The following is a 21,050-nucleotide window of genomic DNA, read 5'->3' on the forward strand; positions in this document are numbered from 1 at the left end:
TCAATGCCGTACTACCCCTTTAAGCACCTCAACAGATAAAACTTGTTTGTCTATTTGCTCTATTTACATTTGTTATCCGCAACCTTTGTGCACCACTAGTATAAAGAGAGTCAGCGCTTTACCCATATAATTTTTACTGCCAAGTGAATGGTGATAAAGCAGCTCTGATAGTATCCTGACATGAAGAATAAGAACATAATTTCTATGATAACAGTTGAATTTATTGATTTTATTTGTGACATTCGAACCAATTTAAAAAATAACATCCGTCATTTATTACACACATACATGAATGAATACACCAGTTATCTACGTCTGACGTCTTAAAATTAACACTGAATATTGTTGAGATAAAGAAAAAATTAAAGGGAATCTGTCGGCTGCAATTCAGGTTCTAAACTGCTGACACTGTTAGATGCTGTTAGGACAAAGAGACACATCAATATTATAAGATAATCCTGAGATCTTGCAGTTTTCATTCTCACCACTGGGGCTAAAACTAAGTGGAGACTTCCTATTCTGTCTATAATGATAAGGAGAAGGTTGCTGTAAAGTGATCTGTACAGCATTACCGCAACATGTGTCACCAGTAGATAGGAATGGACAATAGCAGCCCTCCTCTAAGGTCACAGACCACGCTCTATTGTAGTCTATGTCCATGAGCCTGGCTGTAAAGCATGTCACTAAGTGCTGTTATAAACAGTTACATCAAGATGTCTGCCCTCATAACAATGTACAAAAAAATATATGTATAAAAAAAATACATTCAAAAATAGAAACAGATTAGAAAAAAACGAACACCATTTACTATCTAATAGATAAAAAAATAAATCTAGGTGACATCTTCCATTTAAGATTTCTATATCAATAAAAAAAAAAAAATCTTGCAAGAAAGAAAATTAGATTGCAGATTTGTATAAAAGATAGATTTGCATAAGACAGAGTCTGTTATATACACGGCAGAAGCGGACTATAATAGGCCCATGGCCCCCCAAACAGACTTATACTTTCAGTGGTGTATTATATCCAGGCTACACTTCTGCCATAATTTGCATAACAATTGCTGTTTTTTACTACAATTTTGCACAAATCAGGGCAAAACTGCAACCAGGAGACAATGCAGTAACATTAGAGAACATACTGAAGGACCTTATCATGTGACAACGATGTCACCACAGGTCCTTTACAGGCTGCATTATGGAGGAAAATAGTGCTGCCATAGTTACAGTGGGTTGGTGAACAGCCTGGGGCCCATGATAAAGTTAATCCGCCCCTGATACACGGATCTCTTATCGGGTTATGCTATGGGAAAATCAGAGGCCTTCATAAATTCAGGTCATCGTGCACTATATTAGCACATTCGAATTGCATAAATTAGGCTTTTTTTTCAGCAACACCTAACTTTTAACTTGCAATCGTAACCCAGGCGTCATCATTGACATAAAATCCTGCAAAAAGAGGTTCTGTGAAATGAGCAGAAAACGTATAGAGGTGTTTGGCCGAATAAGACAACTCGTAAAAGGATATCACCCCCCCATCATAGTCCAGGTATATTCCAATATTTGGTGCTGATACCGAGCACTCTACGCTTTCTGATTCACTATCATGATCTACTGTAAGTTCTCCTTTAGACCAGTTCAAGCACCAGGACTTGGGATTTGTTCCAATATAGGAATATTCTCCCTTTCTCTTGACACTGTTATAGGTGACCCCCACGCCCCATTGTCCGCAGGTACTTGTCTCAATTTCCCAGTAATGCTCTCCAGAAGTGAACCTCTTGGTGGATAAAACTTGCTGAATGGTAAATCTTTCTGGGTGAAAGGGCCGTGATTTTTCCTTGTCGGTATTGGTGGCTTTCTTTAGGTCATAGGAGAGAGCAACGAAAGGGTTTGCCGTATTGACATTTAGGACCATATCAGTAGAGTCTCCCACATTGAATTTATACTTTTTCTTCACTTCAGGAATAACTTTGGATAGTCTGTTCAAAGCGTTTATCAAGGTCACGGTTATTAATTCTTCATTCAGGTTTTCCGTATAAAATAGAGACTCCAGCTCAAAACCTTCAGTTTGAGCCCCTTGTTTCAGAAACATCAGCGGATCGGAGATTTTACATAACTCTTCGACCTGACGTTTTTTCCTGTACGTTTCCTGTATTTGTTTATCGAGCTTTTCAATGCGTTCAGAGCACAAAGCAGATAAACTGGTTTCCTGCGTAGAGATTTCTTCCAGGACTTTATTTTCAAGATGATTAAGTTCACGTCTGATGTCTCCAAAAAGACCGGTGACTCTTTCTTTCAGACCGGCCGATTTTTGCCGGAGGTGGTCTCTGTTTTCTTCAAGACGCGAGGCTTTTTTTTCTGCCTCTTCTGTTTTTGAAGACAATTTTTCCATAAACTTTTGCAGTCGTGCTTTCTCTTTCGTACTTGCTGCACTTAGCAGTTCCGTCTCATGACCTTTGTGCTTCCAGTTCGTAGAACAACTGGCACAAAGCAATGAAGAATCTCGGGCACAAAAATATTTTATGAGTTCATTGTGGACAGCACATTTTCTGTCCTGTAGAGACCTGATGGGCTCAATCATGGTGTGGTCTGTAGACTTACTGTGGTTCTTCAGATGAAGTTCACAAAAATAGGCTTCACAGCGTAGGCAGGTTTTAACGGCAGGTACCAGGGAAGACACACAATATGTACAGAACGTCTCGGTTTCTTGTGGAGTCTCCTTAGTGGAATGATAATGGTCAACAATATTGCTCAACTTCAGGTTCTTCTGCAATACTGGATACGTTTTAAACTCCGTTCTGCATTCTGGACAAGAGTAAATCCCAGACCTCCTCTTCATGGCAAAAGTGTCTGATATACAGACCTCACAGAAGTTATGGCCACAGCTCAGCATTACTGGGTTGGTGTATATGCTGAGGCAAATAGAGCAGCTCAGCTCTTCACCTAGATCAGACGAAGCCATCTTTATCTGCACCAAGAAGAAACGAAACTTACAGCAATGTCACACAGACAAGGGTGGAGCAACGTTCAACTTTGAAACTTAAAGAAGCAGTTCACTTTTTTTTTTTCTCTCCCCCCCAGGTAGCCGCTGTCATGTATACTTACATAAGATGATCGGTGTCCCGTTCCCGTCGGTCAGTTCCGTCCCGCGGTGCCGTTCACATCGGGCGCGCGCTCACTTCCGCCGGCTGCTGCAAGTCCTCTTCTCTGCCCAGTGATTATACGCCGGAAGTCACTCGCTTCCATGCATTCTCTATGGAAGCGCGTGACTTCCGGCGTTCAAATGACAAGGGAGAGAAAAGGAGTCACAGCGCCGGCGGAAGTGAGCGCGCGCCCGATGTGAACGGCACCGCGGGACGGAACTGACCGACGGGAACGGGACACCGATCATCTTATGTAAGTATACATGACAGCGGCTACCCGGGGGGGCAAAAAAAAAAAAAAAGTGAACTGCTTCTTTAACTCTTAGATACCCAGATGAGCTGGAACAGAGCAGAGTGATTTACTATTTTTTGTTAAAGACCCTGATCGTACATTGCCGTATGCAGGGCCCATTCTAGCTTTTGTGCTGCCTGAGGCGAAAATTAAAAAATGGTGCCCCCCCCCCAATCCTAGAATCAATTGTTTATCAACTATTCCCATGTGAATACCACAGCTATCAGTAAACTTATTATTTTTTCAATGTGTATTATGATGTTATGCAGAATCTCATCCTACACCTCAGCTGCTGCAGAACCTCATCCTACACCTCAGCTGCTGCAGAACCTCATCCTACACCTCAGCTGCTGCAGAACCTCATCCTACACCTCAGCTGCTGCAGAAAGCTCATCCTACACCTCAGCTGCTGCAGAACCTCATAATACATCTCAGCTGCTGCAGAACCTCATCCTACACCTCAGCTGCTGCAGAACCTCATCCTACACCTCAGCTGCTGCAGAAAGCTCATGATACATCTCAGCTGCTGCAGAACATCATCATGCACCTCAGCTGCTGCAGAACCTCATCCTACACCTCAGCTGCTGCAGAACCTCATCATACACCTCAGCTGCTGCAGAAAGCTCATGATACATCTCAGCTGCTGCAGAACATCATCATACACCTCAGCTGCTGCAGAACCTCCTCCTACACCTCAGCTGCTGCAGAACCTCATCATACACCTCAGCTGCTGCAGAACCTCATCATACACCTCAGCTGCTGCAGAACCTCATAATACATCTCAGCTGCTGCAGAACCTCATCCTACACCTCAGCTGCTGCAGAACCTCATCCTACACCTCAGCTGCTGCAGAACCTCATCATACACCTCAGCTGCTGCAGAAAGCTCATGATACATCTCAGCTGCTGCAGAACCTCATCATACACCTCAGCTGCTGCAGAACCTCATAATACATCTCAGCTGCTGCAGAACCTCATAATACATCTCAGCTGCTGCAGAACCTCATCCTACACCTCAGCTGCTGCAGAACCTCATCATACACCTCAGCTGCTGCAGAACCTCATCATACATCTGAGATGCTGCAGAACATCATCATACACCTCAGCTGCTGCAGAACCTCATAATACATCTCAGCTGCTGCAGAACCTCATCCTACACCTCAGCTGCTGCAGAACCTCATCCTACACCTCAGCTGCTGCAGAACCTCATCATACATCTGAGATGCTGCAGAACATCATCATACACCTCAGCTGCTGCAGAACCTCATCCTACACCTCAGCTGCTGCAGAACCTCATTCTACACCTCAGCTGCTGCAGAACCTCATCATACACCTCAGCTGCTGCAGAACCTCATCATACACCTCAGCTGCTGCAGAACCTCATCATACACCTCAGCTGCTGCAGAACCTCATCATACACCCCAGCTGCTGCAGAACCTCATCATACACCTCAGCTGCTGCAGAACCTCATCATACACCTCAGCTGCTGCAGAACCTCATCATACACCCCAGCTGCTGCAGAACCTCATGATACATCTCAGCTGATGCAGAACCTCATCCTACACTTCAGCTGCTAAAGAACCTCATCATACACCTCAGCTGCTGCAGAACCTCATCCTCCACCTCAGCTGCTGCAGAACCTCATCCTCCACCTCAGCTGCTACAGAACCTCATGATACACCTCAGCTGCTGCAGAACATCATAAACCCCTTACTTTATAAAGAACCTGACATAATATTTAAGCTGAAATTGTTGTACTACAAGTTTCAGCGCAGAGAGGCTGAGGGCTGGATCCAGACAAGCTGTGCGCTTCATTACTAACTAGTCTGCACAGCATGGCAGCCTGCCACTCCACACTATTTAACAGTATAGTGTGGTATATGGCAGTATAGGGTATATATGGCAGCACAAGTGGATGCATATGTACATTGTAGTATATTAGTGGAGGGGGTGGTATATAGTAGCACATGTGGATATATATGTACACTGGGGCCCCAGAGTACATATATATATATATACACATGTGCAGCCATATATACCACCCCCACCACTATGCCACAGAGTACATATATATCCACATGTGCAGCCATATATACCACCCCCACCACTATGCCACAGAGTACATATATATCCACATGTGCAGCCATATATACCACCCCCACCACTATGCCACAGAGTACATATATATCCACATGTGCAGCCATATATACCACCCCCACCACTATGCCCCAGAGTACATATATATCCACATGTGCAGCTATATATATCACCCCCACCACTATGCCACAGAGTACATATATATCCACATGTGCAGCCATATATACCACCCCCACCACCACTATGCCACAGAGTACATATATATCCACATGTGCAGCTATATATATCACCCCCACCACTATGCCACAGAGTACATATATATCCACATGTGCAGCCATATATACCACCCCCACCACTATGCCCCAGACTGCAGTATACACTGAGCATAGTAGTGGAAGAGGGGGCTGGAGTCCAGCACAGGCAGGAGGAGGAGGGCCACACACTCACAAGATACAAGGCTGCTATGGGATCAGAAGCTGTCACAAAGACGGATGATGTGTCCTCTCTCCAGTGTGCACACACTCCTATCTGCACACTGCCCTGTCTGTACAGGCTCTGACTGAGATCCCTCACCCACTGACAAATCCCTGACATACAGGCCTGGCTCTGGCTCACACCTGGCTGGCTTCCTCAGGTCTGAGACCTTGATCCCCCTCCCTCCAGACAGTGCCCTCCCTCAGCCCTAACCTACAATCACCGCCCTCAGCCTCCCCCCTTGCCCTGGTTGTAATACTCACTACTGAGGACTGAGGCAGAGGAGAGATCAAGTGTGGAGCGCTGTGGCCGGCCGTGCAGGAAGACTGCCGGGTGACGTCACACATAACAGCATAGCTCCCAACCGTCCCGGATTCCGCGGGACAATCACGTTTTCGGGGTGCTGTCCTGCGGTCCCGGAACGGCACCCAGTGTCCCGCATTATATGTGGCCAGGGCCGCTTTAACCAGAGGGCACATGGTGCACGTGCACCGGGCCCACTGGTTAAAGGGCCCCCCCCCCCCGAGCAGGCCGGCCGTTGCTATGTGCGACCAGTGCGGTCGCACAGGGCTCCGGCCACCAGCCTGTCAGGGGGGAGCGCCATGGATGGGTAATCTACTTACCCCTCCATGGCGCCCCCTGCAGGGCCCCCCCGTCCGCCGCTGCCCCCGCCCACCTGCTGCCACTGCGGCGCTTCAGCGGCAGCGATACTGACAGAGAAAGAGCCATTGGCTGCCTCCCTGTCAGTCACTCTTGTGGCCGCACTTCCTGCGGTCACAAGAGGCCGCACTCTCCCTCTAGCTATATACTATGGGGGAGCACAGGGGGCTATATACTATGAGGGAGCACAGGGGGCTATATACTACTGGGGAGCACAGGGGAGCTATATACTATGGGGGAGCACAGGGGGCTATATACTATTGGGGAGCACAGGGGGGCTATATACTATGGGGGGTTATATACTATTGGGGAGCACAGGGGAGCTACGTACTATGGGGGGGCGGCTATATACTATGGGGGAGCACAGGGGGCTATATACTATGGGGGAGCACAGGGGAGCTATATACTATGGGGGAGCACAGGGGAGCTATATACTATGGGGGGGTTATATACTATTGGGGAGCACAGGGGAGCTATGTACTATGGGGGGGCGGCTATATACTATGGGGGAGCACAGGGGAGCTATATATTATGGGGGAGCACAGGGGAGCTATATACTATGGGGGAGCACAGGGGAGCTATATACTATTGGGGAGCACAGGGGCGCTATGTACTATGGGGGGGCGGCTATATACTATGGAGGAGCACAGGGGAGCTATGTACTATGGGGGGCGGCTATATACTATGGGGGAGCACAGGGGAGCTATATACTATTGGGGAGCACAGGGGAGCTATATACTATGGGGGAGCACAGGGGAGCTATATACTATGGGGGAGCACAGGGGAGCTATATACTATGGGGGAGCACAGGGGCTATATACTATGGGGGAGCACAGGGGGCTTTATACTATGGGGGAGCACAGGGGAGCTATATACTATGGGGGAGCACAGGGGGGCTATATACTATAGGGAAGCACAGGGGAGCTATATACTATTGGGGAGCACAGGGGAGCTATATACTATTGGGGAGCACAGGGGAGCTATATACTATTGGGGAGCACAGGGGAGCTATATACTATTGGGGAGCACAGAGGAGCTATATACTATTGGGGAGCACAGGGGGCTATATACTATGGGGGAGCACAGAGGGCTATATACTATGGGGGAGAGCACAGTGGGGCTATATATTGGGGAGAGCACAGGGGGGCTATATACTATTGGGGAGAGCACAGGGGGGCTATATACTATTGGGAGAGCACAGGGGGCTATATATTATTGGGGAGAGCACAGGGGGGCTATATACTATTGGGGAGAGCACAGGGGGGCTATATACTATTGGGGGAGAGCACAGGGGGGCTATATACTATTGTGGGAGAGCACAGGGGGCTATATACTATTGTGGGAGAGCACAGGGGGGCTATATACTATTGGAGAGCACAGGGGGGGCTATATACTATTGGGGAGAGCACATGGGGGGCTATATACTATTGGGGAGAGCACATGGGGGGCTATATACTATTGGGGGAGAGCACAGGGGGGCTGTATATAACTGGAGGAGCACATGAGGGTCTATATACTACAGGGACACCTTAAAACTATGGAGGCACAGAGGGGTGTAACTATGTAGGGGTACAGAGGGGTGTAACTACTGTATAGGGGTACAAGGGACCTAACTACTGTATGTGTTGGAGCCTAAAATATTTCTCTGGCAGATTCTGGAGAGAAGATTCACAGCCAGGAGAAGACTTCAAGGTGGCCCAGGCTGGATGGAGAGAAAAAGAAAAGGTGACAGACTCTGATCGGAGAAGACGCCCCCGGTGAGTCACTGGATGTAACTGCACTCTGTTATAGGGTTGTAGTGTTAGGGGTCATGATGTGGCGGTATTATGTAATGGTATCATTGGTGATATCTTTCTGTTTTGTTTAGTGCAGTTTTTATGTAATATGTAATCACTGTATGGTGGAAATAGTGTTATAAGGTAACTACTGTATGTATTGGGGCTCTTGATACAGTGTGGGGGCAAATTCAGTACATTATACAATGTGACAAAAGGGAAGGGGGGGCCCACTCTTGAGGGCTGTGCACTGGGCCCACCAATGTATTAAAACGGCCCTGTATGTGGCCCCACCAAAAAAACAATAAACCAGTAACTCGCCTGTCCGCCCATCCCAGCAGCTCCTCTCCCGGCAGAGCGCGCACTCCCGTCATCCTCTGGGGCGGGCAGCGGGGTATACAGTCACTGACTGTGCCAGAAGTGACCTGCGGCCTCTATCATGAATTACTTCTGGCACAGTCAGTGTCTGTATACCCCGCTGCCCGCCCCAGAGGATGACGGGAGTGCGCGCTCTGCCGGGAGAGGAGCTGCTGGGACTGGCAGACAGGTGAGTTACTGGTTTATTGTTTTTCTGGTCGGGCCACACAAATGGGGGCATTGGCTACTATGTGGGGCGCTATATGGGAGATTGGCTACTATATGGGGGGATTGGCTACTATGTGGGGGAACTTTATGGGGGGATTGACTACTATGTGGGGCACTATATGGGGGTATTGGCTACTATGTGGGGCACTATATGGGGGATTGGCTACTATGTGGGGCACTATATGGGGGATTGGCTACTATGTGGGGCACTATATGGGGGCATTGGCTACTATGTGGGGCACTATATGGGGGCATTGGCTACTATGTGGGGCACTATATAAGGGCATTGGCTACTATGTGGGGCACTATATGGGGGGATAGGCTACTTTGTGGGGCACTATATGGGGGCATTGGCTACTATGTGGGGCACTATATAAGGGCATTGGCTACTATGTGGGGCACTATATAAGGGCATTGGCTACTATGTGTGGCACTATATGGGGGATTGGCTACTATGTGGGGCACTATATGGGGGCATCGGCTACTATGTGGGGCATATTTGGGGGCATTGGCTACTATGTGGGCACTATATGGGAGATTGGCTACTATGTGGGGCACTATATGGGGGGATAGGCTACTTTGTGGGGCACTATATGGGGGCATTGGCTACTATGTGGGGCACTATATGGGGGGATAGGCTACTTTGTGGGGCACTATATGGGGGCATTGGCTACTATGTGGGGCACTATATAAGGGCATTGGCTACTATGTGGGGCACTATATAAGGGCATTGGCTACTATGTGGGGCACTATATGGGGGGCATTGGCTACTATGTGGGGCACTATATGGGGGATTGGCTACTATGTGGGGTACTATATAGGGGCATTGGCTACTATGTGTGGCACTATATGGGGGATTGGCTAATATGTGGGGCACTATATGGGGGATTGGCTACTATGTGGGGCACTATATGGGGGCATTGGCTACTATGTGGGGCACTATATGGGGATTGGATACTATGTGGGGCACTATATGGGGGATTGGCTACTATGTGGGGCACTATATGGGGATTGGATACTATGTGGGGCACTATATGGGGATTGGATACTACGCGGGGCATATATGGGGGGCATTGGCTACTACGTGGGGCATATTTGGGGGCATTGGCTACTATGTGGGCACTATATGGGAGATTGGCTACTATGTGGGGCACTATATGGGGGCATTGGCTACTATGTGGGGCACTATATGGGGGATTGGATACTATGTGGGGCACTATATGGGGGCATTGGCTACTATGTGGGGCACTATATGGGGCATTGGCTACTATGTGGGGCACTATATGGGGCATTGGATACTATGTGGGGCACTATATGGGGCATTGGATACTATGTGGGGCACTATATGGGGCATTGGATACTATGTGGGGCATATGTGGGGGGCATTGGCTACTATGTGGGGCATATTTGGGGGCATTGGCTACTATGTGGGCACTATATGGGAGATTGGCTACTATGTGTGGCACTATATGGGGGCATTGGCTACTATGTGGGGCACTATATGGGGGATTGGATACTATGTGGGCACTATATGGGGGATTGGATAATATGTGGGGCACTATATGGGGCATTGGTTACTATGTGGGGCACTATATGGGGGCATTGGCTACTATGTGTGGCACTATATGGGGGATTGGCTACTATGTGGAGCACTATATGGGGATTGGCTACTATGTGGGGCACTATATGGGGGATTGGCTACTATGTGGGGCACTATATGGGGGGCATTGGATACTATGTGGGGCACTATATGGGGGATTGGCACTCCCGCGGCACTCCCCAACTCAGCTCTGCTACACAGTCATCCCCCAACTCGGCTCTGCTACACAGTCATCCCCCAACTCGGCTCTGCTACACAGTCATCCCCCAACTCGGCTCTGCTACACAGTCATCCCCCAACTCGGCTCTGCTACACAGTCATCCCCCAACTCGGCTCTGCTACACAGTCATCCCCCAACTTGGCTCTGCTACACAGTCATCCCCCAACTCGGCTCTGCTACACAGTCATCCCCCAACTCGGCTCTGCTACACAGTCATCCCCCAACTCGGCTCTGCTACACAGTCACAGCCAACTCGGCTCTGCTACACAGTCACAGCCAACTCGGCTCTGCTACATTGTCATCCCCAACTCAGCTCTGCTACACTGACACCGCCATCTCAGCTCTGCTACACTGTCATCATCTCCTTCATTGTCTCAGCTCTACTACTTCACCATCAGGCAGAAGCATTGCATGATGGGAAGTGTAGTTTCCTATTTTGGATAAAGATCTGCTTTTAGAAAAACTTGTAACTGAGGAACGGCAGCAGCTAGAAAGACGGGAGACGGCTCAAAATACTCAGATGGACTTGGTGAGTAAGAGCAGCTAGGTTTGGGGACATAAAATTAAGCTCTTGGGGGGGGAATACCCCTTTATGGTGCGTTCACACCTACAGGATCTGCAGCAGATTTCAGTTAAATAACTGAACACAGCATCAGATTTGATGCTGTGTTCAGTTATTTAACTGAAATCTGCTGCAGAAAATCAGCTGCAGATCCTGTAGGTGTGAACGCACCCTTAAGGGCCCATTCACACTCAGCATTAGTGGTAGAATTTCAAGTGGAGCCCGCGTTGCAACTCCGCCTGTCACATTGTTTCGATGGGATGTCTCGTGCACCTCTGCTCTCCACCCAAAGAATTAACATGTCAACTCTTTGGGTGGACGGCAGAATTCACCTGCGAATATCATTGAGTCTATGGTATGGGCGGAACTGCAAGCGGAGGCCGCGCATCATAATCCGCTCAAAGTTTCCGTATTCCTCAGTGTCCACCCTAATTCCAGGCATGGCTTTGACTATACAATATATATCCATGCTGTACTCATAACCTTTTTTTACCCCATGGCAAGTGGGCCTGTGTGCTCTGATATGCCAAGGCTGATTGTCAGTCCCAGTTCGGCCCTGACAGGAACCAATATGTGGGGGTGCCTCTCATGGGCGTTTGCGGTGCGATTGCTCACAATCTTATAAACTATTTACACTGTTATCAAACCACAAACATAAGACAAATGGCTGCGTATGCTGTGATGTCCCTTACACAATATAATGTGGCCTGTCACAGACAATAGCCCTGACTAAACTATCTACAGGCCCAATATCTGTCCCAGAACATTTGGCGTGCACGGTTATTGACCCAGGTCTCCTTTACACTGTTACTGAATGAGGGGGCCCCTGTTGCCACAGTTCTGCAGCAAAGATGGCGCTCGTTTCTCTTCACAACTTGATTTGACACAGCGCCTGTGCCGTCTCGGCAAATCTCTCCCCTCATAATAGGATGCAGCCACAGACTAGTACAGCTACTCTCCACAGCAGTTATGGGGTCCTAGAAGAAAGATACTTCATGTGGTTGGCATCAGGTCTCTCAGTCTGCTATAGCCAGCTCGCTCATCAAAATGGCCGCTCCAGACTTCCCTCATCTGCTCCTCCTTCTCCCTCAGGTCACATCTTCCACCTGCCAGGCTCATCTCCCTTGACAACAGCTCAGCTTAAAGGACAACTCCGGCGGGACCCGCCCCAAAAAAAAAAAAAAACACAGACACACACAGACACCATACTCACCATCCCTCCGGTGACGATCGCCACTCCATTCGCCCGCCGTCTGCCTCACCGTCACCTTCCTCCGCCGTCCTGCTTCCGGGTCCATGAGAGAGAAAAGGCTGCCAGTGCGCTTGCGCACCGGCAGCCTTTTCATTGGCTGGAGCGCATCACATGGCTTCCAGCAAGCTCAGCCAATCAGGGCTGAGCAAGCTGGAAGCCATGTGATGCGCTCCAGCCAATGAAAAGGCTGCTGGTGCGCATGTGCACCAGCAGCCTTTTCTCTCCCATTCACTCTCAATGAAGACGCCGAGGAGGAAGAAGACCCGGACCGCCCCCCAGCTCTGACATCACCCGACACCAGAGAAGAGGACCGTGACGACCGTAATAGGTAATGTATATATTCTTTAACTTCCGGGGTGGGGGGTCGGGGGTCGGAAAGTGGGGGAAGGGGGCCAGACCGGGTATTTAACCACATTACAAAGTTATATAACTTTGTAATGTGTGTTAAATGAGCCAAAAAAAAATTTCGCCGGAGTTGTCCTTTAACAACACAGGCCGTGTACTGCAAAACAGCGACACCTTATGGCTAAATGCTGAATGTCAGTTTAAAACCATATATCATCCATATTATACACAGTTCCGTCTCTCTGGTTGTTTCATCATCTCACACTGCTAAAAAAGGTGCAGAAACAGTGCAAGAATATGACCATAATGAACCCATCAAAAGACCTAACGCATTTTTCCTCAACTCAATGTTTCCCACAAACCTCTAACAGAAGACGTTTGCACCTCAGATTTTTTTTTTTTTTGCTCCAGTTATCTTGTATGCTAACACGCCGCTACTGAGCATTTTTCCCAACAACATAAGGTACAATCTTATATGCAACTCCAGTATGGGGGGGGGGGGGTAAAACACTGTCACCTTTCAAGACATTTCAATGGCCACAGTGCAGGCACAGAAAGGTACCATCTGCTGTAGCTGACACTCGTCTTGGACGTTTCCTATCACTGCCCACATCAGGATCACGGAACGTGGGAATGCAGCCTTAGTCCCCCGGCTGATGTGCGGCTGCCGGGGGTGTCCCATCCTGTCCCCGGCAGCGCGCGCATCAGAGAGCTCCCCGTGCGCTGGAAGTCACAGCCACAGGCGCACGGGGAGCTCTCTGATGATGCACGCGCTGCCGGGGACAGGACGGGACACCTCGGGCAGCCGCACATCAGCCGGGACCAGACCAGAGAGGCTCGACGGGGGAACGGAGGGTAGGCGAGTTATGTGCTGTTTTTTGTTTTTGTTTTATCTGCTGTGCAGGGGGGGGGGGGGGGGAGGGGGGGAGAGGGGGACCATCTCCTAAAAGATCAGCACTCTCCTGACATCCTCTGTGCTGCTGGGACCTCTCCTATAGGATTAGCACCCTCCTCTCCTGACATCCTCTGTGCAACAAGGGACCAAACATTATGTTTATTGGGGACAGCAGTGGATTATAATGTGGGCGGATTGACGGGGGGGGGGGGGGGCGTCATCCTATAGTTCGCCTTGGACAGCAGAGAGGCTAGAATCACCCCTGAATGGCCCCCTGTGTAGGTCCCCTTATAGTAGATGGCCCCCTGTTAGACCATGGTCATTTGTGCAGATCCCCTAAAGTATATAAATGGAGGGGGGGGATTATATATCCCCTAGGGCTGCAGGTCTTTCGGCGCTGCTCTCCCCTGTTCTTCCGGCACAGGCAGTATGTAACGGACAAGCCAACAGGTGGCCGGAACTTCCAGTGCAGGCAGTACACACTGCTTGTGCCAGAAGAGAGAACAGGGGAGAGCAGCACCAGGAGACTGAACATCACTTGGGGGCCCCACCAGAGAATCATATGGGGTGGGCCCCCAAGTAATGTGCAGCTACAGCGAGATCATTTGTGGACCCCACAAGGAGCTCCAGGCCCCAGGCAGCCACCCGAATTATATATTATAACCCAGCTCCAAGCTATTTAGTAGGGATGCAAGAAGGGTTAAAAGAGTCGCAAATGCAATGTTTAATGCAGTAAAAAATGTGTAATCTTTATTCAAACTTATTATAATTATGACATATATTACTTTATTTTTAACAAGAAAAAATAATTTAAAGGGGTTACGTGGGATTAGAAGCAGCACAGCTACTTTCTTGCGCAAAAATGGCACCTCCCCTGCCCACTCCAATGCCTCTTAATAGATTCTAATTCCCGCCATCTGTTCTACAAAAATTCCGGCATAAAGGGGTTCGGTAAAGTCATCAAAGAACGTATGCAAGTGTTTTATAGGATTGCACAGTTCATAGAAAGACACCGTCCCACCTTCGTAATCCAGGTATATTCCAATTTCATGTGTGGCGTTATAACCGTATATATCTTCCCGATCATCATCGTGTTCTGCATAAAACTCATCAAATGGATCATACCAAGTTACGCACCAGGACTTCTCGTTTGTTCCCATACGTGATGTATAGCCACTTCTCTTCACGCTATTGTAGGTCACACCTACAGACCAGTTCCCATCTTCAAAGACTTTGACTTCCCAATAATGTTTTCCAGAGCAAAACTTTTTGGTGCTTAATACCTGCTGGGTATAAAATCTCTCTGGAAGATGGGGTCGAAGTTTTTGTTTGTTGGAATCCAGAACCTCTTTAAAATCATATGAGAGAGCAAGGTTAGGGTCAGCCGTATTAACGTTCAGGATTAAGTCGGTAGAATCTTCCACATCAAAGCCACACTTTTTCTTCATTTCCGTAATAAAATCCGGAAACCCACTCAAAGCGCTGAGCAAGGTCACCACAATCTTTTCTTCGTCCAACGTTACGCCATAAATCGGTCTTGGACAGAGTTTAGGATCGACATCGACAGCAGTTTGCTTGAGAAGAGTCAAGTGGTCTGGGATTTTACACATCTCTTGAAGCTGGAGTTTTTTCTTGTACATCTCCTTCACGTCTTTGTGAAGTTTTTGAACGTGTTGAGAATGGGAGCTATAAGCCACCTTTTCCTGTCTCGTGATTTCATCAATCGTTTTATTTTCCAGCAAGTTGAGTTTTTCTCGTAGGCCATGGAAAAGGGCAAAGACTCGCTGTTTTACGTTTAAGGATTTTTCTTGAATTTTTTTTCGATGTTCCTCCAGCATCCAAAATAAGTTCTCTCGGTCTTCTGTTTCCGAACACAGTTCCTTTATGGAAGCCCATAAACGTTGACGCTTTTTCTCCCCGGCTTCGCTCACCAGCTCTACTTTATGATCTTTGTGCTTCTCGTCATTACACACGGGACACAACAAAGTGTTATCCTGGGCGCAAAAATATTTTATCAGTTCGTCGTGATCAGGACACTTTTGGTCCACTAGAGAATTTGGTTCCACCAAGATGTGGTTAGCCGACTTGCTGTGGTTTTTCAAATGAAGTTGGCAAAGTGCAGCCTCACAGTGTAGACAGGTTTTTATAGCGGGTGCTGGAGACGTCAGACAATAGGAGCAGAATATCTCCGATCCTTCTACATGTTCACGAGTAGCACGATAATGTTCTACTATATTACCCAGCTTCAGGTTCTTCTGCAAAGCCGGACGGGTTTTAAACTCTGCTCTACATTCAGGACAAGAGTAAATCCTAGTGCTCCAATGTTTGTCCCACGAAGTTGTGATACAGACTTGACAAAAGTTATGGCCACAGCTTAGCATTACAGGGTCTTTGTATATGCCAAGGCAGATGGAGCAGCTCAGCTCACCGCTTAGTCCAGAAAATGCCATGTTCATGAGCCTATATAATTAAAAAAAAAAAAAAAATGTATTCAGTAGAGCACAAAGTGAACATGTTCCCACAAACATACAATACAAGCAACATAAGGATTCCATCACATTTGGCTCAAATTTTTGGCAAAAAAATAAAGTGTAAAGCTGTCGTTTTTCAGGATCCAACATGTCTGGAAAAAATAAAATAATTTTGTGGATCAGTAAAAAAAGTTATAGTTAAAAGTTAAAGTGACTCTGTACCCACAATCTGACCCCCTAACCACCTGTACCTTCAGATAGCTGCTTTTAATCCAAGATCTGTCCTGGGGTCCGTTCAGCAGGGGATGCAGTGATTGTCATAAAAACAACTTTTAATCCGGCAGCGCTGTGTCTAACACCCTCTCTGTCCTTCCTCCCCACCCTCCTCATGATTAGGAATACTCCAGGCAGATTGCTTCCTATTCCCCACCTGTGTGTATAATGAACATAGGCTGGATCGTTAATACACCTGTGCAAAGCTCAAACAGCAGTAAATGTTCCTGGATCATTCCTAATAATGAGGAGGGTGGGGAGGAAGGACGGAGAGGGTGTGCCAGCCTAATGCATATACAAATGTAAGCCCCGGCCGTTAGACACAGCGCTGCCAGATTAAAAGTAGTTTAGGACAATAACTGCATCCTCTGCCGAACGGACCCAAGGACAGATCTTGGATTAAAAGCAACTATCCGAAGGTACAAGTGGTTTGGGGGGGACAGATTGTGAGTCGCTTTAAAGTCATAGTTAAGTGGGAATTTGATCAAATTACTCATCTGGATTTGTGGATGTTTTTTCCATAAACACGGATGCGCAAAAATTACAGATGATCCCATAGACTTCTATGTGACAATCTGTACCACGACCCCGCACTAGAGCTTGAAAGTAATTTTTGAAGATTATGGATCTGTGGAGCTATGGACATTTGTGGATCCGCAATTATGGACCAAATTCCAGCGTGTATGAATGTAGCCCAGTAGTACATTTCTGTGGAGTTTCACACATTTGCATATGCCTTTTAACCCCTTAAGGACAGAGCCTGAAATGGCCTTAATGACAGAGACAAATTTTATGAATATGACCAGTGTCACTTTAGTCATTAATAACTTCGGGATGCTTTTACCTATCCGGCTGATTCTGAGATTGTTTTCTCGTGACATATTGTACTTTACATTTCTGGTAAATTGGAGTCGATACTCATAACAAATCTTTATGAAAAAAACCCAAATAATGTGAAAAAATGTGAAAAAATGCATTTTTCCAACTTTGAAACTTCTTTGCGTATACAGAAAGTGGTTATACCACATAAATTATATATTAAATAGCATTAGCAACATGTCTACTTTATGTTGGCGGCATTTATTAAACTATCTTTCATTTTTTTTAGACGATAGGAAGCTTAAAACATTAGCAGCAAATTTCCAAATTTTCAGTAAAATTTCAAAATCAGATATTTTTAGGGACCTGTTCAGGTTTAAAGTGTATTTGAGGAGCCTGTATGTTAGAAAGCCCCACAAAGCACCCCATTTCAGAAACTGCACCCCCCAAACTCTGCAAAAGCATATCCAGAAAGTGTTTTAACCCTTTAGGGGAGTCACAGAAATAAAAGCTAAGTGTGTAAGGAATTTGAAAATTTTAATTTTCTGTGCAGAGATTTTATTGTAATCCAATATTTTTCATAATTATAAACCTATTACCAGAGAAATGCACCCCAATAATTATTGCCCCGTTTCTGCAGTTTATAGAAATACCCCATATGTGGCCGTATTGCGCTATTTGACGCAACCACAAGCCTCAGATATAAGGGAGCGCCTAGTGAATTTCAACGCCTCCGTTATATTTGGTCATTTTTGACTGTACCACTTCAGGTTGGCAGAGGCTCTGGGGTGCCAAAACCTAAAAAACACCCCTAAAGGGACACCATTTAGAAAACTACACCCCTCAAGGAATGTAACAAGGGGTGCGGTGAGCATCTGGACCCCACAGGTGCTTCACAGATTTTCTGAACAATATGGCGTGAAAAAAGAAAAATTTATTTTTTACACTAAAACGTTGTTCTAGCCTTCAATTTTTCATTTTCTTAAAGGGATAAGAGGCAAAAAAAGACAAAAAATGTGTAGCGCAGTTTCTCCCGAGTACAGAAATACCCCACATGTGGCGATAGAGTGCCAAGGGGGCGCAGGACGAGCCTCCAAAGGGAAGGAGCGCCAATTGGCTTTTGGAAGCCGAATTTTACTGAAAAGGATTTCAAGGGCCATGTCGCATTTACAGAGCTCTCGTGCTGCCAAGACACTGGAAACCCCCCACAAGTGATTCCATTCTGGAAACTACACCCCTCAAGGAATCTAACAAGGGGTGCAGTGAGCATATGGACCCCACTGGTGACGGGCACAAATGTGGAACAATGTGACGTGAAAGGGAAAATTTTCATTTTTTCACTTTCATGGCACAAATGTGCCCATCATCAAGGGGTCCATATCCTCACTGCACCCCTTGTTAGATTCCTTGAGGGGTGCAGTTTCCAGAATGGGGTCACTTGTGGGGGGTTTCCAGTGTTTTGGCAGCACGAGGGCTCTGTAAATGCGACATGGCGTTCATCATCCATTCTAGCCAAATCCAACCTCCAAAATCCAAATGGTGCTCCTTCCCTTCGAAGGCTTGCCCTGCGCCCACATGGCGCTTTATGTCCACATGTGGGGTATTTACGGACTCGGGGGAAATTGCTCTACACATATTGTGTGTTTTTTTCTCTTTTAACCCCTTGTGAAAATGATAAATTCAAGGCTAAACCAACATTATAGTGTAAAAAATGTAATATTTCATTTTCACGCCACATTGTTCCACATTTGTGCCCGTCACCAGTGGGGTCCATATGCTCACTACACCCCTTGTTACATTCCCTGAGGGGTGTAGTTTCCATAATGGGGTCACTTGTGGGGGGTTTCAACTGTCTTGGCAACACAGAGGCCTTTTGAATGCAACATGGCCCCTCAAAATCCATTCCATCCAAATCCAGCCTTCAAAAACGAAATGGTGCTCCTTCCCTTCGGAGGCTTGCCCTGCACCCACATGGCGCTTTATGTCCACATGTGGGGTATTTACGGACTCGGGGGAAATTGCGCTACACATTTTGTTTTTTTTCTCCTCTTTTAACCCCTTGTGAAAATGATATATTCAAGGCTAAACCAACATTATAGTGTAAAAAATGTAATATTTCATTTTCACGCCACATTGTTCCACATTTGTGTCCGTCACCAGTGGGGTCCATATGCTCACTACACCCCTTGTTACATTCCTTGAGGGGTGCAGTTTCCATAATGGGGTCACTTGTGGGGGGTTTCAACTGTCTTGGCAACACAGGGGCCTTTTGAATGCAACATGGCCCCTCGAAATCCATTCCATCCAAATCCAGCCTTCAAAAACCAAATGGCGCTTCTTCCCTTCGGAGGCTTACCCTGCACCCGCATGGCGCTTTATGTCCACATGTGGGGTATTTCCGTACTCAGGGGAAATTGCTCTACACATTAAATGTTTTTTTTATCTTTTAACCCCTTGTGAAAATGAAAAAACATGACAAGATTAATGATTTAGAGTAAAAATTTTACAAAAATTACACTAAATGTTGGTCTAGCCTTGATTTTTTTCCATTTCCACAAGGGGTTAAAAAAGAAAATGAACACAAAACGTGTAGGGTAGTGTCCCCTGAGTACGAAAATACCCCACATGTGGGCATAATGTGCCATATGGGCACAGGGCAAGTCACCAAAGGGACAGAGCGCCATTTAGAGGCTGGAATGGAGGATGGAGGCCATGTCGCAATTACAAAGCTCCTGTGCTGCCAGGACAGTAGAAACCCCCGACAAGTGACCCCATTCTGGAAACTACACCCCATAAGGAATCTAACAAGGGGTGCAGTGAGCATATGGACCCCACTGGTGACGGGCACTTACGTAGAACATGTGCCGAGAAAATAAAAAATACAATTTTTTTCATTTTCACGTCCCAAATGTGGCCGTCACCAGGGGGCCATATCCCCGCTGCCCCCCTTCTTAGATTCCTTATGGGGTGTAGTTTCCAGAATGGGGTCACTTGTGGGGGGTTTCTACTGTCCTGGCCGCACAGAGGCTTTGTAATTGCATCATGGCATCCTCTAATGGGAATGGCAGCCATACCTACTTAGCTGGGGAAAAGGGACAATTCTAATTTATTTGGGGGGATTAGGCCAATTATTAGTTTATAAGGTTGGAAATGACAGGTGTCCATCAAACTCAACCTGTGTTGATCCAGAGGAAGGCAAAAAAAAACCCTCGTAAGGCAGACGACAGTAGCCTCATCACAGGGAAAAATTCCTTCCCGACTCCATAATGGCGATCAGAATAATCCCTGGATCAACGTGACCCCTGAAATAGGAATAAGGGACAGAATTTAGATAATGTAGAACCCCAATGACGTGTGGTGCGCCTTGGAGCGATCCAGTATGCAGAGGCCGGGGTGATCAGGACGGGTGTCACACGGGAAAATGGTGTCCTTCCTGATCCCCCTGTTACGCCACACTCTGCACTTCTTCTGGGGTCTCCTGTTCTCCAGTGTGGGGGACGTCACCTGGAAAATGTTGTCCTGGTGTGATACGGGGTCCCTCATATCCAGAAGCGCTGGGTCCGCTCCATGGCTGCTAAATATTAGGGCC

The 21,050-nt window shown here is 47.2% G+C and overlaps 2 protein-coding genes across 5 annotated transcripts; both read right to left on the reverse strand.

The window, feature by feature from the left end:
- Positions 1-214: 214 nt before the first annotated feature.
- On the reverse strand, positions 215-6,289 carry LOC138793928 (E3 ubiquitin/ISG15 ligase TRIM25-like). 4 transcript variants are annotated; one of them, XM_069972677.1, is made up of 2 exons: positions 6,268-6,289; positions 215-2,967 (listed from the first exon to the last, which is right to left on the reverse strand). In XM_069972677.1, exon 2 carries the CDS (start codon positions 2,959-2,961, stop codon positions 1,405-1,407), a length of 1,557 nt encoding a protein of 518 aa, XP_069828778.1. In that variant the 5' UTR covers positions 2,962-2,967; positions 6,268-6,289; the 3' UTR covers positions 215-1,404. The 4 variants fall into 4 exon arrangements, with proteins under 4 accessions (XP_069828778.1, XP_069828777.1, XP_069828776.1 ...); XM_069972676.1 differs by lacking the exon at positions 6,268-6,289 and adding an exon at positions 6,127-6,148; XM_069972675.1 differs by lacking the exon at positions 6,268-6,289 and adding an exon at positions 5,978-6,057.
- Positions 6,290-14,791: 8,502 nt separating this feature from the next.
- LOC138794215 (E3 ubiquitin/ISG15 ligase TRIM25-like) lies at positions 14,792-16,348 on the reverse strand. The gene has a single exon (XM_069972996.1). It carries the CDS (start codon positions 16,346-16,348, stop codon positions 14,792-14,794), a length of 1,557 nt encoding a protein of 518 aa, XP_069829097.1.
- Between the last annotated feature and the right edge of the window lie 4,702 nt (positions 16,349-21,050).

The sequence above is a fragment of the Dendropsophus ebraccatus genome, chromosome 5 (genome assembly GCF_027789765.1).
Source record: "Dendropsophus ebraccatus isolate aDenEbr1 chromosome 5, aDenEbr1.pat, whole genome shotgun sequence".
NCBI lineage: Eukaryota > Metazoa > Chordata > Amphibia > Anura > Hylidae > Dendropsophus > Dendropsophus ebraccatus.